The 27,657-nt window shown below is 46.5% G+C and overlaps 1 protein-coding gene and 1 long non-coding RNA gene across 7 annotated transcripts in view; both read right to left on the bottom strand.

Annotated features, from left to right (window-relative positions):
• Positions 1-20,896, bottom strand: part of LOC142599224 (uncharacterized) — a 620,151-nt gene extending 599,255 nt beyond the window's left edge. Inside the window, exon 1 of the long non-coding RNA XR_012832846.1 lies at positions 20,850-20,896. This is a non-coding gene — a long non-coding RNA (uncharacterized LOC142599224). The remainder of the gene's footprint in view (positions 1-20,849) is intronic.
• Positions 1-27,657, bottom strand: part of LOC142599166 (transcription factor RFX3-like) — a 162,744-nt gene that overhangs the window by 86,319 nt on the left and 48,768 nt on the right. For 5 of the 6 annotated variants that reach the window (XM_075738929.1, XM_075738931.1, XM_075738935.1 and 2 more), the window contains exon 2: positions 13,118-13,242. The exons of the other annotated variant lie outside the window; for it this stretch is intronic. In XM_075738929.1, the coding sequence (XP_075595044.1) occupies positions 13,118-13,234 (117 nt within the window). In that variant the 5' untranslated portion in view covers positions 13,235-13,242. The remainder of the gene's footprint in view (positions 1-13,117; positions 13,243-27,657) is intronic. 6 annotated transcript variants of the gene reach the window in all.

Below are 27,657 nucleotides of genomic sequence, written 5' to 3'. Positions count from 1 at the left end.
CAGGTGTACTGGACGCCCCTCCAAGTGAAGGCAAAGTGTGGCCTGCACTCCGCTGCCAAAGGGATCGAGAAAAATGCATTAGCGATATCAATTGTGGCATACCATTTGGCTGCCTTTGACTCCAGTTCATATTGAAGTTCCAGCATATCCGGCACAGCAGCACTCATGGGCGGTATGACTTCATTCAGGCCACGATAGTCTACCATCAGCCTCCACTCTCCATTGGACTTCTGCACTGGCCATATGGGACTGTTAAAGGGTGAGTGGGTTCTGCTGATCACTCCCTGACCCTCCAGTTGACGAATTAGCTTGTGGATGGGAACCAGGGAGTCTCTGTTGGTGCGGTATTGCCACCGGTGCACAGTTGTAGTAGCAATTGGCACCTGTTGCTCTTCAACCCTCAGCAACCCCACAACAGAAGGGTCCTCCGAGAGACCAGGCAAACTAGACAATGGTTCAATTTCCTCCGCTCCCAAGGCAGCTATTCCAAAAGCCCACCGGTAGCCTTTTGGGTCTTTGAAATACCCTTTCCGGAGGTAGTCTATGCCCAGGATGCACGGAGCCTCTGGCCCAGTCACAATGGGGTGCTTTTGCCATTCATTCCCAGTTAGACTTACTTCAGCCTCCAACAGAGTCAACTGTTGGGATCCCCCCGTCACACCAGAAATAGATATCGCTTCTACCCCTTCATAGTTCGATGGCATTAGGGTACACTGTGCACCTGTGTCCACTAGGGCTTTGTACTCCTGTGGGTTCGATGTGCCAGGCCATCGGATCCACACAGTCCAATAAACCCTGTTGTCCCTTTCCTCCACCTGGCTGGAGGCAGGGCCCCTCGAATCCTGCTCATCATAGTCACTACTCACCTCTTGCAAAAAGGACTTAGAAGTCCCTTCAAGAGGATCAGAAGTGCAATCTGGCCTTTCACTTGGTCTGGGGGGCTGCCTGGTGGAAACTGGAGCAGCATCCTTTCTGGAAGAGTCCCTTTTTACAGCTGTCTTGCCTTGTAGCTCATGTACGTGTGCCCGCAGGGTTGACGTGGGCTTCCCATCCCATTTCCTCATGTCTTCTCTGTGGTCACGCAGGAAAAACCACAGGATACCTCATGGTGTGTATGCTCTATATCCCCTCTCTGGAGCAGAAAAACGCTTACTCCTAACAGCTGAAATATGGGTCTGTGCAGGTGGGGAATAAGATATATCCTCTTTGAGTTGCCGGACGTCCTGACACAGTTTCTCCACAGCCGAGATGAGGGAGGAAGAAAGGCTCTCTTCATATTGCCGGAGTCGGCCAGCCACTTCGTCCACCGTGGGTGCCTCTTCACTCTTCCAGTCCATTGCTGCCAGTGAGTTGGCGTACGATGATGGTGCACTTCGCACAAATTTTCGCCACATGGGTCGGGTACAGTGGACTTCATCGGGGTCTGTGGGAAACTGTGTGTTGTCCGGATCATAATAAACCATCTCCCGCACAGCTAATTCCCTCAGATATTGGATACCTCTCTCCATGGTGGTCCACTTGCCTGGCCGACATATGACATCTTCGCTGAAAGGATACCTTTCCCTTACACTTGACAGGAGTCGCCTCCAGAGGCTGAGGGCCTGTGCCTTCTTCCCAATCATCTTGTCAATGCCCCCTTCCCTAGACAAGGATCCCAGCTGCTTGGCCTCCCTGCCCTCCAGTTCCAGGCTACTGGCCCCGTTATCCCAGCAGCGGAGCAGCCAGGTAATAATGTGCTCCCCTGGAAGGCGGCTGAAATCTTTCCGCATATCTCGCAGCTCACTCAGGGACAGGGATCGAGTGATCACTTCTGGTTCTGGCTCTTCTTCTTGTTCTCGTGATGGCCCCGGTTCATCATCATTTTTTACTAAGCGAACCGATTTCCTTGTGTATTTCTTTTTGTGTATAGGGGCAATTGATACGGGTGTGGGTTGATCTTTTGGCTTGACTACAGTCCCTGTTGCAGGGGTTTGGGTAGCTGCAGTGCCTGTTGCAGGGGCTTGGGCAGCTGCAGTGCCTGTGGGTCCGCTCTCTCCCTCTGGATGGTGCTGTCTACTATCAAGCAGTGTTTGATAGATTGTGGCCAGGGCCCAGCACAGCGCAGTAAGTTCTGTCTCCTTAGAATCCCCACAGCATTTTCCTTTCAAATATTCTACCATTTTATCAGGGTCTTGCAATTGTTCAGGAGTGAAGCTCCAAACCATTGGGGGTGAAAAGGTCTCTAGATACCCGCCCATACTCTCCCACATGCCATGCCAGCTCTGACCATTCAGTCTTGGGGAAGATCCCTGGGTGGTACTCTTGAAAAGATTTTTGCTTAACCCTGAACAGGACTTGGAAAGCATGCAGGAGACCTAGCAATAGGAATATACTGGCCTGAACATTCCAAGGGTATTCAAAATTCTCAAAAATTGTTGTAACCAACCAAAAGGGAAAAGGGGAGGTGAAAGAGTGGGAGAAGGTATCCCCCCCCGTCTTCCCCATAGATTGGGTCCAATTATTAATCAATTCTGAAAGATATTGACCGAGGTACAGGCCTGACCGAAATGCTACATACACATACCAGCTCAGACTCACGACTGTCAATGATATCATAAGTCATTATCACACAATACAACAATATGAGAATACAAACCCCTCTGCCAGAGGTGATAAACAGCACCGCAGGGATTACATAGAGTAAACACGGGTTTACAAACCAGAGCCATGTGACCAAACAGAACATCATTTTGACCAGTGACTGTTTCAATAACATTATAAATGCTTATAACAACTTTGTTTTAACACACTTGGGTCAGAGTTGCCATTATCACAACCCCTCGAGCCCCACGTTGGGCACCAAAAAGGACTGATTTGGTTTATCCCCAGCGGGCACCTAAGTGCCACATGGCCGCTCGCTCACCCCTCCCCCCCGCGGGATGGGGAGGAGAACGGAACTGAAAAGCAATGGCAAAGCCTCGATGGTTGGGATAAGGGCAGCTTACTGGGACAGCAAGGGAGAGGGAAAACAATCAACAACAGTGCTGATAACAGATATTCACAATGGGTGATAACAGAGAACGATTTACCAGTCCAACCAAGGACCCACCGGATGCTCAGCCCCTCCCAGAGCCACGCCAAGCCCGCCCCTGCCCGACTAGCCCCCTTTTATGGTGAGCATGATGTCACATGGTATGGAATAGCCCCCCGGCCAGCTTGGCTCACCTGTCCTGGCTCCTTGGGAAATTAACTCTATCCTTGCCAGAACCAGGACAGTCATGTATATGCTGTTTTTCTGGGGGTTTTTTATTCCGGTTTAACTCTATACAATACAAACCTCTAAAATCACAGCTTACATGTGCTGTTAACAGAGTAGGTCCTAAAAAAATTCAGTGTATGGTTCTCATATGTGATGCATCATCTACAAGAGCTCTTTAAGAACATTTTAGTTAGAACACCTTCATCATCCTCACTACATTCTCTAAAATTTCTACTCCTCCTTTTCCACCATCAACTCATATACTTCGAAATGAGATTCTAAACTTCATTGTTAACCTAATGTACTGGTTTTGGCTGAGATAGATAGAGTTAATTTTCTTCAGAGTAGCTTGTATGGGGCTATGTTTTGGATTTGTGCTGGAAACTCTTGATAATACAGGGATGTTTTTGTTATTGCTGAGCAGTGCTTACACAGAGTCAAGGCCTTTTCTGCTTCTCACACCACCCCGCCAGCGAGTAGGCTGGGGGTGCACAAGAAGTTGGGAGGTGATGCAGTTGGGACAGCTGACCTCAGCTGACTAAAGGAATATTCCATACCATATGATGTCATGCTCAGCAATAAACCTAGGGGGAAGGTTGGTGGGGGGGGCTGCTGCACGGGGACTTGCTGGGGATCAATTGGTTGGTGATAAGCAACTGTTTTCATTGGCATCACTTGTCTTTCTTGGGTTTTATTTTTCTCTTTGTTATTTGTTTTCCTCTTTTTCCTTACAAATTATTACTATTACTACTACTACTTTTTAATTATTAAACTGTTTTTATCTCAACCCATGACTTTTCTCACTTTTACCCTTCTGATTCTCTTCCCTCATCCTGCTGGGGGAGAGTGAGTGAGTGGCTGTGTGGTGCTTAGTTGCTGGCTGGGGTTACACCACGACACCCAAGGAAAAATCTATATGAAAACCTTAATTCTGAAAAAAACCCCAACACATTACTTTGAACAAGACTGTTCAGATGTGACAGAAAAACAGATGCTTCTGTCAGTCAGCAGTAATGAGATATACTCTTTTTGATGGTTAAATAGAAAAATCAGCATTTTGCTGATTTCCCATGTGAATCATTACATAAATTGACATTGGCATGCCATCCCTTAACAGTGTTCCTGAACTATAATTTCTCAAATTCAAAAAATACATCTCTTATTATTAAGGCAAGATAAAACTACATACAGAATTTTTATTTTAGATAAAAGTGTTTGCATTAAAAATACTAATAAGGTTAAGAGAAAAATACCAGGGTAAAATAAGTAAGGATTTATAAACCCTATTTAAAATTAAAAAATATAATCAAGTGCAGAGCCAAAAAAAAGAAAGAGAGTTAGATATGCAAAGTTTCCTGTTCTCATAGAAAAAAATCATCTTAATACATTAATTAGTCTGGAATATTTTGGAAAGCAGCGCATGCTGTAATGTTGATATTTAGATAAATGACTGATATAAGTTCATGACTACATTTTTCATGTGTTAAATCTGATTTTTCATTAAGCTCCAATTTTGATTAGCAAAAGTGTGTATGTATGTCCAGTTTAAAGATACAATTATTTCTGAATGCTATGGTCATAGCTGATGTTGAATAGGAAGATTTGTTTTGTGTAATTTTTGATGCATGGATACACCTTCTAAAATCAATTAGACACTTGTTTTTAATTTTACTCTTCAAATTCTTCTGTATTACATGACATAAACCATAAGGTCAGTGAGATTAATTTAAAATCCTTATAAGCCTGCTACCTCATGCTTAAGATTGCATGTTAAAACAGGAATGATACATGAGTGGAAAATCATATTCGAGGAAATATAAGGCTAAGAAAAATTCTGCAGGATGTTAAATGGCATTTAATTATGCTGCTCACTTTTTGATCTTACTTTTGTAAGCACTCTTCTTCATCAAAGAGATTGTTTTAATGCCTGATAGCCATTTCTTTTCCTACAGTGGAAAAGCACCTATCTTACTCACATTCTTCATCACATTTCCTAGTGGTATACTAGATTCACATCTTTATTCTTCCTTTTCCTTACCCTACACATTCAATTCCTTTAAAATTCCTGACCTTTTCTCAATGTTTTCATCATCTATCCTCTTCTCTCTAAACCAGTATCTCCTTCATATCCTGTCTCAATCACTGCAGAATCATCTGCGTTGGTTTTCACAACATATGCATCACCTCTTCAGTCAATACAAAATATTGCAGCAAACTCCTCTTCCTTGGCCAGGTTGATCCCCTAACTTTCCTTTCTGAAACCTTACATGACTTCTACTTTCAAAATAAGATTTAACTGAAAAAATACAATCCAATATAATCACAAAATAGTCCAAAGTACAGATTAAATATTCAGTGAAACAGAATTATTGGAAATACTAACACTGAAAGATAAGTAATATCTTATTGAAAATATATGCTAATATAAACTATATCTAATTTTTAAAAGTTTTAAGCAAAGCTTAAAAAGTTAACTACACTAAGCCTACTAAAAAGCTTAAGTCCAAGCATCACAGAAGCTTCATTTGCAAAGTTAGTATAATATTAGAAAGACCTTATCCTAATGGGCCCTGATGGGATGCATCCATGAGTGCTGAGGGAGCTGTCTGATGTTATTGTGAGGCCATTCTCAATAATCTTTGAATGATCACGGCGATTAGGAGAGGTGCCCAAGGACTGGAGGAAAGCAAAAATCACTCCTGTCTTCAAGAAGGAGGACCTGGGGAACTACAGATTGGTTAGCTTCACCTCAATTCCTGGGAAGATGATGGAGCAACTAATCCTGGGAACCATTTCTTGGCACATGAATGACAAGAAAATAATCAGGAGCAGTCAGCAGGGAAAGTCATGCTTGACCAACTTAATAACCTTCTACAATGAAATAACTTGCCTGGTAGACCAGGGGAGAGCAGTGGATATAGTCTACCTAGACTTCAGGAAGGCTTTTGACACTGTCTCCCATAAGGTCCTCTGTCCTGGTTTCAGCTGAGAGGGTTAATTTTCTTCATAGTAGCTAGTATGGGGCTATGTTTTGGGTTTGCGCTGGAAACAGTGTTGATAATAGAGAGACGTTTTTGTCATATAGACCTGTTGTTGTTGAGCAGTGCTTACACCGAGCCAAGGCCTTTTCTGCTTCCCGCACTGCCCTGCTGTGGGATGGCTGGGGGTGCACAAGATGTTGGAGGAGACACAGACAGGACAGCTGACCCCAACTGACCAAAGGGATATTCCATACCATATGAGGTCATGCTCACTTTATAAGGAGTTTGGGGAAGAGGAAGCACGGGGGGTGGCGGCGTTCGGAGCGATGGCATTTGTCTTCCCAAGTAACTGTTACATGTGATGGAGCCCTGCTTTCCTGGAGATGGCTTAACACCTGCTTGCCGATGGGAAGTGGTGAATGAATTCCTTGCTTTGCTTTGCTTGTGCGCACATGGCTTTTGCTTTACCTATTAAACTGTCTTTATCTCAACCCACGAGTTTTCTCACATTTACTCTTCCTATTCTCTCTCCCATCTCACTGGAGGGGGAGTGAGTGAGCAGCTGTGTGGTGCTCAGCTGCCAGCTGGGGTAAAACCATGACATCCTCATAGAGAAGCTGTTGAAATATGGGCTGGATCAGCAGATAGTGAGGTGGACTGAAAACTGGCTGAATGGGTGGGCCCAGAGGGTGGTGATCAGTGGCACAAAGCCAAGTTGGTGCAGAGAGCTGGGGCTGTTTAGCCCAGAGGCTCAGGGGAGAATCTCATTATGTGTACAAATACTGGAAGAGAAGGTGCAAAGAAGACGGAGCAAGGCTCTTTTCAGTGGTGCCCAGTCAAAGCACAAGAGGCAATGGGCACAAACTGAAACACAGGGGGTTCCGTCTGAACATCAGGAAACCCTTTTTTACTGTGACAATGACTGAGCCCAGAGAGATTGTGGAGTCTCCCCCCTTGGAGATATCACAGAATCACAGAATGGTAGGGGTTGGAAGGGACCTCTGGACATCATCTAGTCCAACTCCCCTGCTAAAGCAGGAACACAGGATCACGTCCAGGTGGGAGACTCCACAACCTGTCCGATTAACCTATTCCAGTGCTCTGTCACCCTCAAAGTGAAGAAGTTTTTCCTCATATTGAGATGGAACTTCCTGTGTTCCAGTTTGTGCCCGTTGCCCCTTGTCCATATTCAAAAGCCCTCTTGACATGTTCTTAGGCAACCAGCTCTAGGTGACCCTGCTTGAGTAGCAGGGATGACCTCCAGTGATCCCTTCCAATCTCAACCATTCTGTGATTCTGTAATAAAGATTTAAGTTAAAGAGAGAGATCTATCTAAAAGTCCTAATTCAGCAAAAGCCTTTCAGTGGCACAAAGTCTAGTTGGAGGCCAGTGACTAGTGGTGTACCCCAGGGGGCAATACCAGATCCAGTCCTGTTCAACATCTTCAATAATGACCTAGATGATGGGCAGCCATTTACTGATCATACCAAACTGGGAGGAGTGGCTGATACACCAGAGGGTCATGCTGCCATACAAAGGGACCTCAAAAGGCTGTAGAAATGGGCTGACAGGAACCTCATGAAATTCAAAAAGGGGAAGCACCAAGTCCTGTACCTGGGGAAGAATAATCCCATGCACCAGTAGAGGTTGGGGACCAACCAGCTGGAAAGCGGCTTTGCAGAAAAGGACCTGAGGGTCCTGCTACCCTTTTTCTGGAGGAAAGTGTTGTTTAAAGGTTAAAGGCATCACTCTAAATGGAACAAACAGAGAAAAGATAAATTTTTAGGCACTGAAGGATCTTGCATTGGATTACAGCACAAATCCAGACAGTGATGAACATAGGCGATCCTTCCCTTTTATTCAGCACCAGTTGAGTTCTGTGTACCTGGAGTCCTGTGTCCAGTTCTGGGCTCCCAGCTGAGAGAGCTGGGACTGTTTATCCTAGAGAAGAGAAGGCATGGGGCAGGGGTATCTTACCAATGCCTATAAATACCTGAATGGAAGCATTGTGGTTTAACCTGGCAGATAGCCAAAACAGCCACACAGCCATTCGCTCAATTCCCCCCCAATGGCGGGGGGGGAAGGTAAAACTCATGGGTTGAGATAAAGACAGTTTAATATAACAGAAAAGGACGATAATAATAATATTTGTAGTAGTTGTTGTTGTTGTTATTTAAAAAGAATATACAAAACAAGTGATGCACAGCACAATTGCTCACAACCCCCAGACCACGGATGCTCAGCTAGTTCCCGAGCCGCAGTCCAAAGCCCCGGCCAGTTTCCCCCAAGTTGTATACTGAGTATGATGTCATATGGTATGGAATATCCCTTTGGCCAGTTTGGGTCAGCTATCCTGGTCCGTGTCCCCTCCTCGCTGGTGGGGCAGTATGAGAAGCTGAAAAGTCCTTGACTTAGTGTAAACATTGCCTAGCAACAAACAAAATATCAGTGTATTATCATTATTCTCATCCTAAATCCAAAATACAGCACTATACCAGTTACTAGGAAGAAAATTAACTCTATCCCAGATGAAACCAGGACAGAAAGGTGCATAGAAGATGGAGCCAGGCTATTTTCAGTGACAGCACAAGAGGCAATGGGCACAAACTGAAACACAGGGGGTTCCATCTGAACATCACGAAACACTTTTTTACTGTGACAGTGACTGAGCAATGGAGCAGGTTACACATTTGCATTTCATAAAATATATTAGATGTCAAATTATCCTTTGTCTGAGAATGATATGCAGGAAAGATGAAATCTTCAAACTTATTAACTCTTTTAAAAAAATTTCTCAACTTAAAATTTTAGCTAACCAAAACTTTGCTAATTTGTTTAATGGAAAATTGAAATGGTATAACTTTTGAAAATTAACACAGTATAATTACAACCCTGGGCTTCAGAAGAGCAGATTCTGGCCTGTTCAGAGCCCTGCTTGGTAGGAAACTGCCCTGGAGGGAAAAAGGGCCCAGGAGAGCTAGCTGATCTTTGAGGACAGTATCCTCAGAAAAGAAGAATGGTAGAAATCAATGAGTAGAAAGGCAAGCATAGAATCATAGAACAGCCTAGGTTGGAAGGGACCTCAAAAGATCATCTGGTCCAACCTATCGTGGGAAAGGGAGCCTAGATGAGATTATCTAGCACCCTGTCCAATCACATCTTGAAAACCTCCAATGATGGGGATTCTACCATGTCCCTGGGGAGGTTGTTCCAGTGATTGATTGTTCTCACTGTAAAAAAATTCTTTCTTATGTCAAGATAAAACTTCTCCCAGTGGAACTTTTGTCCATTGCACCTTGTCTTCTCTATGCAGCTCCTTGTGAAGAGAGAGCCTCCATCCTCTTCATAGCTGCCCATTAAGTACTGGAATACTGTGATGAGGTCCCCCCTGAGCCTTTTTTCCTCCAGGGAGAAAACTAACTCCTTCAGTCTTTCCTCATAGGGCAGGTTCTCCAGCCCTTTGAGCATCTTTGTGGACCTCCTTTGGACCCTCTCCAGCCTGTGTATGTCTTTCTTGAATTGTGGAGACCAGAATTGGACACAGTACTGCAGGTGCAGCCTGATAAGGGCTGAGTAGAGTGAGATGATTGTGTCTCTATCTCCGGTAGTAATGCCCCTGCAGATGCAGCCCAGGATCTGATTTGCCTTTGTTGCTGCAGTGGCACACTGATGACTCATGTTCAGCTTGCTGTCCACCAGCACCCCCAGGTCTCTTTCAGCAAGGATGCTCCCCATCCACACATATCCGAGCCTGTACTGGGATCATTGGTTATGTTGTCCCAGGTGCAGGAATTTGTACGTCTTTTAAAATTCAAAATGGCAGTCTCTCTTCCCACACCTCTCAAGTGGATAGACCTCAAGGCAGGAACTAGGGGAGAGAAGTCCCTCCCACTGTAAGAGAAGATCAGGTTCGAGACCACCTGAGGAACCTGAACATACATAAGTCTATGGGATCTGACAAGATGCATCCCAGAATCCTGAGGGAATTGGCTGATCATAGAATCTTTAAGGTTGGAAAAGACCTCTAAGATCATCAAGTCCAACCATCAACCCAACACCACCATGCCTACTAAACAATATCCCGAAGTGCCACGTCTACATGTTTTTTGAACACCTCCAGGGATGGTGACTCCACCACCTCTCTGGGCAGCCTGTTCCAATGCTTGACAACCCTTTTGGTGAAGAAACTTTTCCTAATATCCAATCTAAATCTCCCCTGGCACAACTTGAGGCCATTTCCTCTCATCCTATCTCTTGTTACTTGGGAGAAGAGACCAACACCCACCTCACTACAACCTCCTTCCAGGTAGTTGTAGAGAGCAATAAAGTCTCCCCTCAGCCTCCTCTTCTCCAGGCTAAACAATCCCAGTTCCCTCAGCCACTCCTCATAAGACTTGTGCTCTTGACCCTTCACCAGCTTTGTTGCCCTTCCTTGGACATGCTCCAGCAGCTCAATGTCCTTCTTGTACTGAGGGGCCCCAAAACTGAACACAGTACTTGAGGTGCAGCCTCACCAGGGCCGAGTACAGGGGGACGATCACTTCCCTAGTCCTGCTGGCCACGCTATTTCTGATACAAGCCAGGATGCTGTTGGCCTTCTTGGCCACCTGGGCACACTGCTGGGTCATATTCAGCCAGCTGTCAACCAGCACCCCCAGGTCCTTTTCTGCCAGGCAGCTTTCCAGCCACTCTTCCCCAAGCCTGTAGCCTTGCATGGGGTTGTTGTGACTGAAGTGCAGGACCCGGCACTTGGCCTTGTTAAACCTCATACAAATGACCTCGGCCCATCGATCCAGCCTGTCCAGATCCCTCTGTAGAGCCTTCCTACCCTCGAGCAGATCAACACTCCTGCCCAACTTGGTGTCATCTGCAAACTTACTGAGGGTGCACTCAATCCCCTCATCCAGATCATTGGTAAAGATATTAAACAAGACTGGCCCCAAAACTGAGTCCTGGGGAACACCACTTGTGACCGTCCACCAACTGGATTTAACTCCGTTCACCACAACTCTCTGGGCTTGGCCATCTCCTTGTAGATATTCAAAAGCCATCTGGACATCTTCCTGGACCATCGGCTCTAGGTGGTCCTGCTTGAGCAGTGGGTTGGAGAAAATGAACCCCAGAGGTCCCTTCAAATCTCAGCCATTCTGTGATTTTATGATTCTGTAATTTCATCCAATTATTAACTTCATAGGGATGAACTTTGAGCAAGTGCACAAAGATAAACATTTAAATTCATGTTAAATGCCCAATGCTTGAATGTTTTGCTGAAATGTTGGTGGAGTTTTTTTTGGGGGGAGGGGGTGTTTAAAAAAAAAAAAAAAGCAAATGTATTCTGAGGTACATTATAAGTAGAAGTGATATTAATGGAATTATGAGACTTTATGAATTAAGTCTGTATACCAGGAAAAATTATTAGTGAAATGTATAAGACAGTTAAACAGCATTGCAAAAAACATGCAAAAAATCACCTTAAATTCTAAAACTAAAGTTAAAAAATGCTAGAAATTTTAATTTAGACAACAGTGATTCACTAGCACTGAAACAGACTTACATAATTTAACAAGTTATTCTCAGTTTTAATATAGTTGATTTTGAAACTGTAAAGCCAACTTTAAAAAAAAAAGTCAGATTTCACCCTAAGAACCTAAAACACTAACAGGTGAATGGAGGGGAAGTGGAGAGGGAGGTGCTGATCTCTTCTCCCTGGTATCCTGTAACAGGACAAGTGGGAATAGTTCAAAGCTGCATCAGGGGAGGTTCAGACCAGGTATTAGGAAACATTCCTTTAGTGAGAGGGTAGTCAAACACTGGAACGGACTTCCTAGAGAGGTGGTTGATGCTCTATGCCTGTCAGTGTTGAAGAGGTATTTGGACAACGCCCTTAATCATATGCTTTTGATTAGCGCTGAAGTGGTCAGGCAACTGGACTTAGATGGTCGTTGTAGGTCCCTTCCAACTGGAACAAATAATTAAAAATATTTTAAAAAGCTACATTACACATACTAAAGGAGTCTTGGACAGAAGTCATGGCTTTTCACATTCAGTTCCTGTTTTCCAACTCCACTTCCCTCCTTAATCTCCCCATGCACCACTCCCTCTAATGTTAGTGGGGCTGCATAGGTCACACAAGTGTGTGCTGAGCTGGCTGCTTCAGAAGCACCTTTAATTTAAAGAAGAAATTCTTTACTGTGAGGGCGGTGAGGCACTGGAACAGGTTGCCCAGAGAAATTGTGGAGGCCCCATCCCTGGAAGTGTTTAGGCCAGGTTGGATGAGGCTTTGGGCAATCTGGTCTAGTGGAGGGTGTCCCTGCCCATGGCAGGGGGGTTGGAACTAGATGATCTTTGAGGTCCCTTCCAACCCAAAACATTCTATCATTCTATGATTCTATGATTCTAATTCTCTGGCAAATCCAAATTATGCATTACGTATAGTTTTACTTCAAATATCTTTCTGCAGTTGTGCAAGAACCTGCAGGGAGTCCAGCTTAGAAATACAAAATGACATTGTTTTTGTATTTTACATCTATATTGCATTTATTTCAAAAATTCCATATTCCTTATCAACCTTTCAAAGGAATAAATGTGACTATTCAATAACTTAAATGAATGTAACTTTTAAATGAGATATTGCACACATTTCATAGTAACTTACTTTTTCAATCATGCATATGTATTTCTGGTGGTTGTCAGATATTCTAGTTCAAGAAATAAACCCTGAAAACTGCATGTCTGCTTATGTAGCTATTTTAGTTCCAGCAAAATAAAATTGAATAAAACAGTGAAAAATAGTTGCTTTTGCAGCCTTTTACAAAATCAGTTCTTCACTACACCTGTTGAAATGCATCATTCTGTCTTGCCAGGGTTTTTTGTTTTCCCAAAATTAACAGACACCTACCTGTTGCTGAACCGGTACCTGTTGTACTACCTGTGTGGGCACTGCTGCCTGGCCAGCCACAGATGCCTGTAAAGTCACAGTCGAACCTGTGTCCGACCCAGTCTCTGATGTCTGCATCGTGGTCTCTGAATAAAATTAAAATGTAAAATTAAAAGTTCAGCACAAAATTCTTTGCTTTTTGTCACTTATCCTTATTCAGATCTTAAAAGAAGAATATTCACCCAAAATCCAATCTGGGGATTAGCTAAAGATTGTTTCACGTACTATTACATGAGTACATGGAGATACTTAATTTATTTTTCCTTTTTTAAAATGCTGCTTTGGTCTAAAATATTAGAAAATTCATATTATATATTATTGCTTTGTCTAATTTAAGGTCTCCTTAGAGCTTGCAGCACATCAAGAAGAGAATATTATAAGCTCTGGACTTCATGATTTTTTTCTAACAGTTTACAGTCTGCTTTGTAACAGCAAATACATTTATCAAGTCAGAAGCAAGGTGCACACAAACCTACTTACTGTTTTGCAGTAAAGAACTTTTAGAAAAAAATCCATTCACAGGCCTGATTCTTCCCTAACTACACTTGTATACATTAGCTGCAACTATTGTCAAATTTTGAGAGGAGACTCAAAACCTTATACCATATTAAGACAACACACTTTAAGCTACATATATGCACAAACATAATTAATTCTAGAAGCTTCACATATAAATATTTACTTCTTAATTAAGCATGCCTTCACAAAAAGACTTGCAGTAATCAAACCAATTAAACTGAACACTGGAAACATTTCATACCAACTCATCACAATTCTAAAGAACTAAGAGTAATCTCTATAGTAATCACAATACAAGTAAATTACAGTACCTCCAATAGTGTCAGCTTTCAGAAAGAACTAACATACACTGAATAAAGTGTACTGTAAGAACACGATAAGTAAAATATGCAATACCAGAAAATTTCTCTCTTCATTTTCTTCCCTGAAACGGTTCAAAACCTTATGTACTGAAACACTCAAAGTTTTCTCTTGCTTTACTTGCACTCAAAATATCTATTTTAATAATGTAAATGAACAGAAACTTTTCTCACTTATTTATGTGACTTCAGGAACAACTCATAAAAACTAGAAATAAGTCAGTCCTCCCATCAGCTTGTAAATGACTACCCATTCTTCAAAGCTGTCCTTCCTCTGGTTTACTGAGTTGCACTATAAATTCTTCATATTCAAATGCTGAGTTAAAGCTCTAGGAGGTAATAGAATGAAGGGCTGCAACCTGAAAAGAAGACCCTGAAAAGCATTTTAAAGGTCATAGTGAAAAAATGACTCAAGTAAACTTGCTTTAGCAGAATGTTGATGTAATCACTGGAGTTATAAACAGGAATTTTATCCCTATTAAAACAGTGAGGCACACACTAGAAAAGTACATGAGGTTGTGGCACTGACATTTTTAAGAGGAATATTCAAAATCTGGATAGAGCACAGAAACGTTCCAACAGTGAAGGAAAAATGCCTTACAAAGAAAACCTATTTAGAGTATCAGAAAGAAGACTGAGGATGACATACATACTAGGAATTAGAGAATTCCTCAATTTTGCACAGAATCACAGAATTGTTTAGGTTGGAAGGGACCTCTTGAGATCACCTAGTCCAACCCCCCTGCTCAAAACAGGGTCACCTAGAGTAAGTTGCTCAGGGTCATGTCCAGTTGGGTTCTTAATATCTCCAAGGATAGAGACTCCACAAAAATCTTTGGAACACATGGTACAGTCCTTGACTAACCTCACAGTAAAAAAGTGTCTTTGAGCATTCAGATGGGATTTCCTGATTTTTTTTCCATTTGTGCCCATTGCCTCTTGTCCAGTCAATGAGCACCACTGAGAAGAGTCTTGCTCCCTCATCTTCACTCCCTCCCATGAAGTATTTATACACAATGAAAAGATCCTCCCTGAGCCTTCTCTTCTCCAGGCTGAATAGTCCCAAGTCTCTAGGCCTCTACTCATATGGCAGATGCCCTTAATCATCTTTGTGACCCTTTGCTGGACTTGCTCCAGTAAGTCCATACCTTTCTTGTACTGGGGAGCCCAGAACTGAACACGGTACTCCAGATGCAGCCTCACTAGCACTGAGTAGAGAGGAAGGATCTACCTCAACCTCCTAGCAATGCTCTTCCTAATGCAGCCAGGGATATTCTTGGCCTTTTTTGCCACAAGGGTGCATTGTTGGCTCACGTTCAGCTGCTTGTCCACCAGGACACTCATTTCCTTCTCTGCAGTTACTTGCTAGCTAGTCAGCCTGCAGTATGTACTGGTGCCTAGGGTAAGTCCTCAGATGCAGGACTTCGCATTCCCACTTGCTGAACTTCATGTGATTCTTCTCTGTTCAGTTCTCCAGCCTGTCGAGGTCTCTCTGAATGGCAGCACAACCCTCTGGTATATCAGCCACTCCTCCCAGTTTTGTATCATCTGAAAACTTGCTGAGGGTACACTCTGTCACATTTTCCAGATTTGCTGAAGACAGCAAAAAGTATTGGCCCCAGTATAGACTCCTGGGGGATACCATTAGGTCCTGCCAGGATCCTGATCCAGCATGGGCTTCCCATGGAATCACAGCCTCCTTCAAGCATCTACCTGTTCTGGTGTGGGATCACCACTGGCTGCAGGGGAACAGCCTGCCTCACCATGGTCTTCATCACCGGCTGGAGGGGAATGTCTGCTCTGGCACCTGGAGTACCTCATCCCCCTCCTTCTTCACTGACCTTGGTGTCCGAAGAGTTGTTTCTCTCACATATTCTCACTCCTCTCTCTGGCTGCAGTTTCTCTTGTGCAGTTTTGGGTTTTTTTCCCCTTGTCCTGCTTTCAGCTTGGATAGAGTTAATTTTCTTTCTAGTAATTGCGGTTCAGGTCTTGTTTACAGTTAAACAACTATTTAAGAATACCACCTAGAGATCAACCCCTGCAACAGGCACTGTGGCTACTCTAACACCAGCAACAGGCACTAAGGTTACTCAAACTCCAGCGAGAAGCACTGCAGCTGAAACAGAAAACCAACCCATACTGGTATCAGTCACTCTGATACACTAGAAGAAACGGACACAAAAGTCAACTTGTTTAGTAAAGGATGATGAAAAAGGGTCATCACAAGAACAGGAAGAAGAGACAGAACCTGAGGTAACCACTCAATCTCCATCTCTGAGTGACCTGCGAGATATGTGAAAAGATTTCAGTCATCATCCAGGCAAGCAACTTGTCACCTGGCTGCTCCAATGCTGGGATAGCAGGGCAAGTAGCCTGGAATTAGAGGGTAGGGAAGCCAAGCAGATTGGGTTCCCTGTCCAGGGAAAGGGTCATTCACAAGGCAATAGGAAAAGGGACAGAAGCCCTTAGCCTCTGGAGATGACTCTTGTCAGGCATGAGGGAAAGGTATTCCTTCAAAGAAGATGTTATATGTCACCCAGGCAAGTGCACCACCATGGAGAGAGGTATCCAGTACCTGAGGGAATTAGCTGTGCAGGAGATGGTTTATTATGATCTGGACAATGTGCAGTTACTCAAAGATCCAGATGAAATCCAATGTACCCAACCCATGTGGCAGAGGTTTGTACAGAGCACACCATGAGCGTACGCCAAATCATTGGCAATAATGGCCTGGAAAGGTGAAGAGGCACCAGTGGTGAATGAAATAGCTGGCTGACTCCAGCAATACGAAGAAAATCTCTCTTCTTCCTTATGGGTCTGTGTCTCAGCCATGGAAAGACTGTCTGAAAAATCTGAAAACTTGTTCAAGAAACTGTCCCAGGAGGTCTGGCAGCTCAAAGAGGATATGTCCGATTCCCTGCTTTTACAGACCAGTATCTCAGCTATTAGGACTAGATATTCCTCTGCTCAAGAGAAAGGATATAGAAGATTGTTGTGGTTTAACCCGGCAGGCAGCTAAAACAACCACACAGCTGTTTGCTCACTCCCTCTCCAGTGGGATGGGGGAGAGAATCGAAAAAGAAAAAAAAAGCTAAAACTTATGGGTTGAGATAAAGACAGTTTAATAGGACAGAAAAGGAAGAAAATAATAATAATAATTATAATGAAAACTGAATAAACAAAATTATGTACAGCACAATTTCTCACCACGGGAAGCTGATGCTCAGCTAGTTCTCAAGCCAAACTGCCTCCCGGCCCAGTCCCCAGTTACATACAGAGCATGATGTCATATGGTAGGGAATATCCCTTTGGTCAGTTTGGGTCAGCTGTCCTGGTTGTATCCCTCTCAGTTTCTTGGGTGCCCCCCACCTTCTCGTTGGCAGGCCAGCATAAGAAGCTGAAAAGTGCTTTACTGCTTGGCAACAACTAAAAACATCAGTGTGTTATCAAAATTATTCTCATACTAAATCCAAAACACAGCACTATACCAGCTGCTAGAAAGAAAATTAACTCTATCCCTGCTGAAACCAGGACAGTATCCACCCCTTATTCCATACCATCTATGTCATGCCCATGTCCTATGCTTCCCAATACATTCCAATTAATCACCATCAATTTTCCTGTCTTTGGATATTCATACACACGGATATTCATACACACAGATAATATTCCCTTAGTCTATGGGCCATCCCTCTAAAATGTCCGTTGAGTTCCTTTAGTCCATGACTTTTGGGCTCCATCTGTCATAACAGTCTCTCAGAGCAGGGGAGATGGTGTGTGATGTTGGATTGTTGCGTGCTGCATCTAGAGCTTGTAGCTGATGTATCTGGCGTGGTCCGTGCTCATGGTCTGTGGGTTGAAGATGTCAATCTCAAGGAAGTTGCTGGGTGCTCGTTGCTGAATCCAGTTCTGGTTTCATCACCTCTGCACCTTGCTCGGTTTTATCAAAGTTCAATCTTCATTAGTCTGGGTGATTCTTACTGTAATACCATTGTTATGGCATATAGCAATCAGTAGTGATGGCATGCAGTATTATGTAGCAATCAACACCATACAATTTAAATAATTGGCTATTCTCACCCAAAATCAAATCCCCTTGAGGCACACATCGGAATGCCCCATCTTTCTGCATCACCCACCAAGTGCACCCAGGTCCTTGAGCAAAAGCAATCCCATGGATGGGTTTGCCTTTGCCCGAGGCAGAGCTAACTCAGACTGTCTTCCCTAACATATTTTTTAGATACACTACAGGAACTTTATCTCCTTCTACAGTATATAAATTATTGATTGGGCAGGGCCAGCTCGATTGGTAGATCCCCTAGTGTTGACTAACCAAGTGACCTTTGCTAAATGTGTGTCCCAGTGTTTGAAGGTCCCACCACCCATTGCTCTCAGGGTAGTCTTTAACAGTCCATTGTATCGTTTGATTTTCCCAGAGGCTGGTGCATGGTAGGGGATGTGATACACCCACTCAGTGCCATGCTCTTTGGCCCAGGTGTCTATGAGGTTGTTTCTGAAGTGTGTCCTGTTGTCTGACTCTATTCTTTCTGGGGTGCCATGTTGTCACAAGACTTGCTTATCAAGGCCCAGGATAGTGTTCCGGGCAGTGGCATGGGGCACAGGATATGTTTCCAGCCATCCGGTGGTTGCTTAGACCATCGTAAGTACATAGCGCTTGCCTTGGTGGGTTTGTGGGAGTATGATGTAATCGATCTGCCAGGCCTCCCCATATTTATATATTTCAGCCATCTTCTTCCATACCATAGAGGCTTTAACCACTTGACTTGTTTGAATCTAGCACATGTTTTACATTCATGGATAAACCTGTGTGATATAGCATCCATGGTTAAGTCCACCCCTCAGTCACCAGCCCATCTATATGTTGCATGCCTGACTCCTGGGTATGTGAGCATCTATGATGTAACGCACTTTTACAATTAGGTTTTCTAGCTGGGAAGCAATATCTTGCCAGAATGCAGCAGCCCAGATGGGTTTATTTCTATGCTGTCAGTTACTCTGCTTCCATTGCTGTAACCACCCCCCACAAGGCATTTGCCACCATCCATGAGTCAGTATAAAGTACTGGCCACTTTTCTCATTTGGCCTTCTTCCCCCAGCTTTATCCTGAGCATGATGTCATATGGTATGGAATATCCCTTTGGTCATTTGGGGTCAGCTATCCTGGCTGTGTCCCCTCCCAGCTTCTTGTGCACCCCCCAGCCTACTCGCTGGTGGGGAGGTGTGTCCCAGCAGAAAAGGCCTTGACTCTGTGTAAGCACTGCTCAACAATAACAAAAACATCTCTTTATTATCAACACTGTTTTCAGCATAAATCCAAAACATAGCCTCGTACTAGCTACTATGAAGAAAATTAACTCTATCCCAGCCAAAACCAGCAGAGAGACACAAGAGAGAGCTGAGATGAGAGATGAGACGAGAGATGAGATGAAGCGAGACAAGAGGAGACAAGGTAAGAGAAGAGACATGATTAAAGAGAAAACAAGAAGCAAATTGAGAGATGAAAGGCAACAGAGACATGCAATGAGAGAGGAGATGACAGGAGATGAGAGAAACGAGTGATAAGAGACAAGTTGAGATAGATGGGAGAGAAGAGAGACAACAGATGAGAGAAGAGATGAGAGAGATGAGGGAGAGATGAGGGGAGAGAAGAGAGAGGAGAGAGATGGGAGAGAAAAGAGATAGAGGGAAGAGAGCAGAGGAGCAGGAGAGGGAGGAGAGGAGAGGGGTTGGTGCGAGATGAGAGATTAAAGAGAGGGGAGAGACGACACAAGAGAGACAAGCCAACCTAGACGAGGCAAGAGGGGGTAAGACAAGAGGAGACGAAAGGAGGGGAGGAGAGAGACAAGATGAGAGAGACCAGACAAGGTGAAAGAAACAAGATGAGAGATACAAGAGAGAATAGCTGAGACACAAGAGAGAAAGACGAGGGCCAAAAGGAGAGACAAGAGAGAAACAAGGGCAAGAGAGGGGCGGGGAGGGAGAACAGAGAGGAAGAAGCAAGAAGGGAGTGGGACGAGACGATGAAGGGAGACCAGAGGCTAACGAGGGAAGTGGGGGGGGCACCATGCGACAAGAGATGAGAGAGATGAGAGCAACTTGAGAGAGTAGGGAGGCAAGGGAGATGAGACGGGAGGGGGGCAAGAGAGAGAAGCGAGATGAGAGGCGAGAGAGGTAAGATGAGGCGAGAGTGGAGAGGCGAGAAATATGGAGGGAGATGAGAGAAGACGTGTGTTGCATTTGCATGGCAAAATTTTGGTCGCGGGGGGGTCTACAGGGGGGGCTTCTGCGAGAAGCTGCTAGAAGCTTCCCCTGTGTCTGATAGAGCCAATGCCAGCCGGCTCCAAGACGGACCCGCCGCTGGCCAAGGCCAAGCCAATCAGCACCTCTGTGATAACATATTTAAGAAGGAAAAAAAACAGTTAGAGTGCTTTTGCAGCCAGAGAGAGGAGTGAGAAGATGTAAGAACATCTGCAGACACCAAGGTCAGTGCAGAAGGAGGGGGAGGAGGTGCTCCAGGCGCCAGAGCAGAGATCCCCCTGCAGCCCGTGGTGAAGACCATGGTGAAGCAGGCTGTCCCCCTGCAACCCATGGAGGAAGGATGAGGGGGTGTAGGGATTCCACCTGCAGCCCGTGGAGGACCCCACGCTGGAGCAGGTGGAGGCACCTGAAGGAGGCTGTGGCCTGTGGGAAGCCTGTACTGCACAAGCTCCTGGCAGGACCTGTGGACCCGTGGAGAGAGGAGCCCATGCCAGAGCAGGTTTGCTGGCAGGACTTGTGACCCCCGTGGGAGAGACCCATGCTGGAGCAGTTCGTGAAGGACTGTAGCCCGTGGGAGAGACTCACATTGGAGAAGTTCATGAAGGACTGTCTCCCGTGAGAGGGACTCCATGCTGGAGCAGGGGAACGATGAGAGGAGTCCTCCCCCTGAGGAGGAAGAAGCGGCAGAAACAATGTGTGATGAACTGACCCTAACCCCCATTCCCCGTCCCCCTGTGCCGCTGAGGGGGGAGGAGGTTGAAGCCGGGAGTGAAGTTGAGCCCGGGAAGATGGGAGGGGTGGGGGGAGGTGTTTTAAGATTTGATTTTATTTCTCATTGCTCTACTCTGTTTTGCCTAGTAATAAATTAGATTAATTCCCTAAGTTCAGTCTGTTTTGCTCGTGACGATAATTAGTGAGTGATCTCTCCCTGTCCTTATCTCGACCCATAAGCTTTTCGTTGTACTTTTTCTCCCCTGTCTAGTGAATGAGGGGAGTGATAGAGTGGCTCTGGTGGGCACCTGGCCCCCAGCCAGGGTCAACCCACCACAACATGAGACGAAAGATGAGACAAGACATGAGACACAAGACAAAATGAGAGACAGGAGAGAGAAGAGGAAAAGGGGAGGTGAAAAAGGGGAAGCAAGAAAGGAGAGGTGAGTCACGAGAGGAGAGATGAAGAGACTAAAGGCTAGAGACTACAGATGAGAGAGATTCAATGGGAAACAAGATGAGAGACAAGCTGACAGAGACAAGAAGAGGAGAGTGAGACGAGACGAGAGATGTGAGAGAGACCAGATGAGATGAGAGAGGCAAGATGAGAGACAAGAGAGACCTGACAAGATGAGAGTGAGTGAGCAGCTGTGTGGTGTTAAGCTGCCTGCTGGAGTTAAATCATAGAATCATAGAATCATAGAATGGTTTGGGTTGGAAGGAACCTTAAAGATCGTTTAGTTCCAAACCCCCTGCTACGGGCAGGGACACCGTCCCCTAGACCAGGTTGCCCAAAGCCTCATCCAACCTGGCCTTAAACACTTCCAGGGATGGGGGCATCCACAACCTTTCTGGGCAACCTGTTCCAGTGCCTCACCACCCTCACAGTAAAGAATTTCTTCCTAACATCTAATCTAAATCGACCCTCCTTCAGCTTAAACCCATTACGCCTTGTCCTGTCACTACACTCCCTGATAAACAGTCCCTCACCATCTTTCCTGGAGGCCCCCTTCAGGTACTGGAAAGCTGCAATTAGATCTCCCCGGAGCCTCCTCTTCTCCAGGCTGAACAATCCCAGCTCTCTCAGCCTGTCCTCATAGGAGAGGTGTTCCAGCCCTCCGATCAGCTTCGTGGCCCTCCAACAGCTTGATGTCTCTCTTGTACTGGGGCCCCCAGAGCTGGATGCAGTACTCCAGGTGAATCACAACAGCCCTTTTTGGTGCCTGTATTGGTTTTACGTGGCAAGGTTTTGGTAGTCGGGGGGAGGGGGGCTTCAAGGGGGGCTTCTGTGAGAAGAGATCAGGAGCTGCCCCCATGTTGGACAGAGCCACTTCTAGCCAGCTCCAAAATGGACCCACTGCTTCCCAAGGCTGAGCCAATCAGCAAAGCTGGTGGTGCTACTGTGATAACCTGTTTAAGAAAGGGTAAAAAATGCCGCACAACAGCTGTGAGACATGAGGTAAGACACAAGGGGAAAAACGAAATGAGTGATGAGAGAAGACACAAAATGAGAGAGATGAGACATGAGATGAGAGAGGTAAACTGACAGAGACAAGACAAGGCAAGAGATGAGACGCCAGGCAAGACAAGACCAGCCAGATGAGAGACAAGACAGACAAGGTGAGAAACTAGATAAGACCAGATGAGAGAGCCAAGAGAGATGAGAAAGATGGTATAAGAGAGGGGTGGGAGAGAAGGGAGGGGACAGAGGGAGGTGCAAGAGAGGTGAGACAAGGCGAGATGAAAGAGATGGGGGGAGAAGGGAAGAATGGGAAAGACGGGAGAGAGAAATGAGAGACGAGGGAGAGACGAGAGGTGAGACAAGATGAGAAAGAGACAAGATGAGAGAAAGACACGAGGCAAGATGAAAGGACAGGACGAGACGAGACAAGAGGAGAGACAAGAGAAGAGAGGAGAGACAAGATGAGTGATGAGAGGAGGAGAGAGATGAGGCAAAGAGACGAGATGGGAGAAACAGAAGAGAGACGAGGGGATAGATGGGGAGAGAGAGAAAGGGGAGGCGAGAAGACAAGTGATGCAATGAGACAAGACAAGAGGACACAAGACAATAGGAAGTGAGACAAGAGAGATGATGTGAGGCAAGAGAGATGAGAGCTGAGAGGGAGATGAGAGGGAGATGAGGGAGACAAGGGAAACATGAGAGACAAGAGAGACAAGAGAGACGAGGCAGTGGGAGAGGGAGATGAGAGAAGGAGAGATGAGAGTGGCACGTGAGAGATGAGGGAGGGGGCAAGAGAGGGCTAAAAGATTAGATGAGAAATGTGGAAGACCAGGGACATGGGAGAGGAGAGGAGGGAGACTAGAGTGCGTAGGGAGGCAACAAGGGGAGGGGAAGCAAGAGAGGTGCAAGAGAGGGACCAGAGAGTGGGAGGGATGGGTGAGGGGAGGGGCGGCAAGAGAGATATGGACAAGAGATAGGTGGATGAGAGAGGGGGACAGCTGGAGAGGGATGAGATAGGTTCAAGAATGAGGGAGGAGGGGAAGGAGGAAGGGAGGGAAGACAAGAGAGGAAGAGGAAAAAGAGAGGGAGGGGAGAGATAAAGGAGAAGGAAACAAGGGAGGGGGGAGGAGAGGGAGGATGGGAGCTAGAGGGGAAAGGGGTGACAGAGAGAGGTAAGAGAGAGTATCCAGGGCTGAGAGAGAGCTGAGAAAGGAGCGATGGCTGGGAGAGGCATGATGCCCGAAAGATGGTTGGGAGAGAGACGAAAGAGGGGCAAGGGAGGAGAAAGCCAGGAGAGGGGCGAAGGCCAAGAGAGAGCCTGAGAGGAGCAAGAAAGGAGATAGGGCCGAGAGAGGGGCAAAGACCAAGAGAGAGATGAAAGAGGCAAGAGAGGACTGAGGGCTGAGAGAGGGGTGAGGGCTGAGAGAGAGCCGGGAGAGAGCTGGGATAGGTGCAAGTGTCTAGAGATCTGAGAGAGAGAGAGAGACTGGAGAGTGCCAGGAGAGGGGCAAGGGAGGAGACAGCCAAGAGAGGGCCAAGAGAGAAAAATGAGGGCCATGAGAAAAAGGGGGCCTGAGAGAAAAAGGAGAGGTGAGAGAGGAGTGAGGACAGAGAGAGCTGGAAGAGGAGAAGGGGGAGAGCAGCAAGGAGAGAATCTTGAGAGGGCCCAGAGGAAAAAGTAAGTGCCAAGAAGAAATAAGGGCTGAGAGAGGCAAGAGAGGAATGAGGGCCTCCCACTGGAGGGGGAGTGAGTGAACAGCTGTGTGGGGCTTAGCTGCCTACTGGGATTAACCCACAACAGGCTGAGAGGAAGGGGAGCGGTTAGCAAAGGCAAAATGAGTGAGAGCCCAGAGCAAGGGGTATGAGAGGAGCAAGAGCTGAGAGCAAGGAGTGTGCGAGGAGTCAAAAGACGAGGGAGCGAGGGGACCAAGAACTGTGCGCGAAGGGAGCAAGAGCCTTGTGACTGATACCTCCTGCTCCTAACTCTTGGTAATATGGTTAGCATTACTAACACCATTTTATAAGGCAAACGACCATTCTCTGTCACTGAGCTAGTTATGTATCGATCTCTTTTCCCCTCCTCATCAGGCCCTGAAGATCCTGTGCATCAGGCAGATTTCTTCATCCCCTCCCTATCAGCCTCAAGGTTCCTGGGCACCAGGCTGACTTCTTCCCTCCTTACCGGCCTTGAAGGTCCCAGGCACCTGACCAACCATGTGGTGGTGATGACCCTGTCACAGAACAGGGAAGTGTAACAGTACACAGAGCACTGTTGTCCTGGTTCTGGCAAGGATAGAGTTAATTTCACCAGGAGCCAGGACAGGTGACCAAAGCTGGGGGGGAGGGGGGGGGGGGCTATTCCATACCATGTGACTGTGACGTCATGCTCACCATAAAAGGGGGGCTAGTCTGGCAGGGGAGGGGGTGGCACGGTTTCAGCGTGTTTCCGGACGGGGCTGAGCATCCAATTGGTCAGTCGTTGGATTGGTAAATTGTTCTCTGTTACCACCCATTGTTAATATCTGTTGTCAGTACTGTTGTTGATTGTTTTCCCTCTCCCTTGCTGTCCCAGTAAACTGCCCTTATCCCAACCCTCAAGGCTTTGCCATTGTTTTTCCGTTCTCCTCCCCATCCCGCCGGGGGGGAGGGGCGAGCGAGCAGCTCGTGGCACTTAGCTGCCGGCTGGGGCTAAACCATGTCAACTGTCTATAAAATCAAGCATTTACAAGTCCTAAGTGGGAACTTGGACCAGAACTGCTGCTGGACAGTGAAACCCATGATCCCTCAGTGGCCAGGGACACCTCCACCATTGTCTGCTTCCTCCAAGGACTGAGTGACTTGTATTCTTTTATGTGTTTTCAAGTCTAGATTATAATTGTTATATTGATACGGCAAGCCAAGTATTAAGATTTGACCCAATCTGTAGAGGGTCCAGGTGATTAGGAACCATAAGCTAAGCTGTGCTATAAAATTCTGTGCTACACTACTTATAAAATTGTGCTACACTGATTCTACTTATAAAACTCCTGTGCTACTCTGATCATAAAATTCTGTTAAAAAAAATAAAGCTTTAATTGTAACTACAGCTTAGTGCCATCATCTTTTTGCCAGGGATCCCCAAAAGAACCTGTCTGTCCCTATCCCCATAGTGCTGGGTGACAAGCCTACAGAAGCAAGAACAAGAAGCAAGAGCCAACAGAGGGGAGTGAGAGTCTACAGCTGAGAGGAAGTGGAGCAAGAGGAGTGAGAGAAAAGATAAAGGGAGGTGAGAGGAGTGAGGTGTGAGAGCCAAGAGGGAGGGGAATGAGGAGCAAGGGGTAACAGTCAAAAGGGGGGAGAACAAGAGGCGAGAGTGAAGGGAGAGAAGGCCAAGAGCAAGAGTGAGGATCAAGAGCAAGGGGAGCAAGATCTGAGAGTAAGATGAGCAAGAGCCCAGAATAGAGGGGTGAGAAAGGAGCAAGGGGAGCAAGATCCGCAAGTGAAGGGTGCAAAAGGTGAGAGAGCGAGGAGCAAGAGAGATGGGAGGGTTGCGAGAGGAGAGTGAGGGGCAAGGGGAAAGAGCTGAGGGGGGGGCAAAGAGGGAGGGACAAGAGGAAGGAGTGAGAGGAGCAAGAGGTGAGAGAGGAAAGGAAGGAGCAAGGGGTTGGGGCGAGAGAGAGGGGAGTGGGGCAAGAACATGGCATGAGAATAAGGGCAGTGAGGGTCGAGAGCTGAGAGAGGGAGGTGGGGGGCAGGAGCCAGGAGTGAAGGGTATGAGAGAAGGGAATGATGGAAAGAGCTGGGATCATGAGGAATGAGGAGAGTGAGCCAACAGCGAGGAACGAGGGAGGGGAATGACAGAGGGGAGGGAGAGGCGTGAGTGAGGGGCATGAGAGCCAAGAGCAAGATGAGCGAGAGACTGGAGCGAGGGATGCAAGAGGAGCAAGAACAAGAGTTGGCAGAGGGGAGCGAGGAGTGAGAGCCGACAGAGGGGAGTGAGAGGAACAAGAGAGGGAAAAGAATAAGGGCCAAGAGAGAAGAGCATGGAGCAAAAGCCAAGGGGAAAGGCAAGCCAAGGGGAGAGGGGAGCAAGATCCAAGTGGAGGGGAGAGGGGGATGAGGAGAGACACACAAGAGGAGAGAGACGTGAGAGCCAAGATGAGACAGAGACAGAAGAGCAAGGGCCAAGAGAGGAGTGAGGGCCAAGAGAGGGGAAAGAAAGGAGAGAGAAGCAAGGGCTGAGAGAAACACGGTCTGAGAGTGAAGAGCAAGAGCAAGGAGAGAGAGCAGCAAGGAGCAAGAGCCAAGAATGAGCAGGCAAGAGTGATGAGCAAGGAGCAGAGAGCCGAGGGCAAGGAGCAAGGGCCGAGATGAGAAAGGAGCAAGGGAGGGCTGAGGGAGAGGGGAGCAATTAGCAAGGGACAAGAGCTGAGAGAGTGGAGTGAGGAGTGAGAGGGAAATGAGGACCGGGGAGGTGGGGCAGGGAGTGCCAAGAGCAAGGAAGCATGACTGAGCGCCAAGGAGCAAGAGCCAAGCAAGAGGATAAAGGAGTGAGCAGTCGAGAGCAAGGAGTGCAGAACCAAGAGAGAGGAGCCATGGCCGAGAGGAGAGAGAGAGGGCAAAGAGCTAGGACTGAGGTCAAGGGCCTCAAGCAAGGAGCGAGGGCCAAGAAAGGGGAGTGAGGAGCGAGGACCAAGAGGAGCGAAGAGCAAGGAGAGAGGAGAGGAGTGGCAGAGAGGAGAGACAAGAGCGAGGAACGAGGAGTGAGCTGAGGAGCCGAGAGCGAGAGCTGAGAGAGCACAACAGGAAACGAGAAGCCAAGAGAGATTAGCATACAACCGAGAGGAGTGAGAGAGGACCCAGAGAGAAGGGAGCAGAGGGCCAAGAGAGGGGAGAACAAGAGGGGTGAGGGCCAAGAGACAGGAGAGCAAAAGGGGCAAGGGGGCTGGGAGGAGTGAGGGCTGAGAAGAGGGAGGGAGCGACAGTCGAGAGCAGGGAGCAATAGGTGAATGGAATGGGGAGAACAAGGTGAGAGTGAGAAGAGGGCAGGAGGTGCAAGGGCCAGTAGAGGAGGGAGCAAAAAGAGGGCAAGGGCAGATAAAGCGGGGGGGGGGGGGGGGGGGGGGTGCAAGGGCCGAGCGAGAAGAGGGTGAAAGGGGAGCAGGACCCAAGAGAGGAGAATGAGGGGAGAA

The sequence above is a fragment of the Balearica regulorum genome, chromosome W, assembly GCF_011004875.1.
Source record: "Balearica regulorum gibbericeps isolate bBalReg1 chromosome W, bBalReg1.pri, whole genome shotgun sequence".
In the NCBI taxonomy this organism is placed as follows: domain Eukaryota; kingdom Metazoa; phylum Chordata; class Aves; order Gruiformes; family Gruidae; genus Balearica; species Balearica regulorum.
Note: the sequence above shows the minus strand (reverse complement) of the source record. Positions and strands in the feature narration are given on the sequence as shown.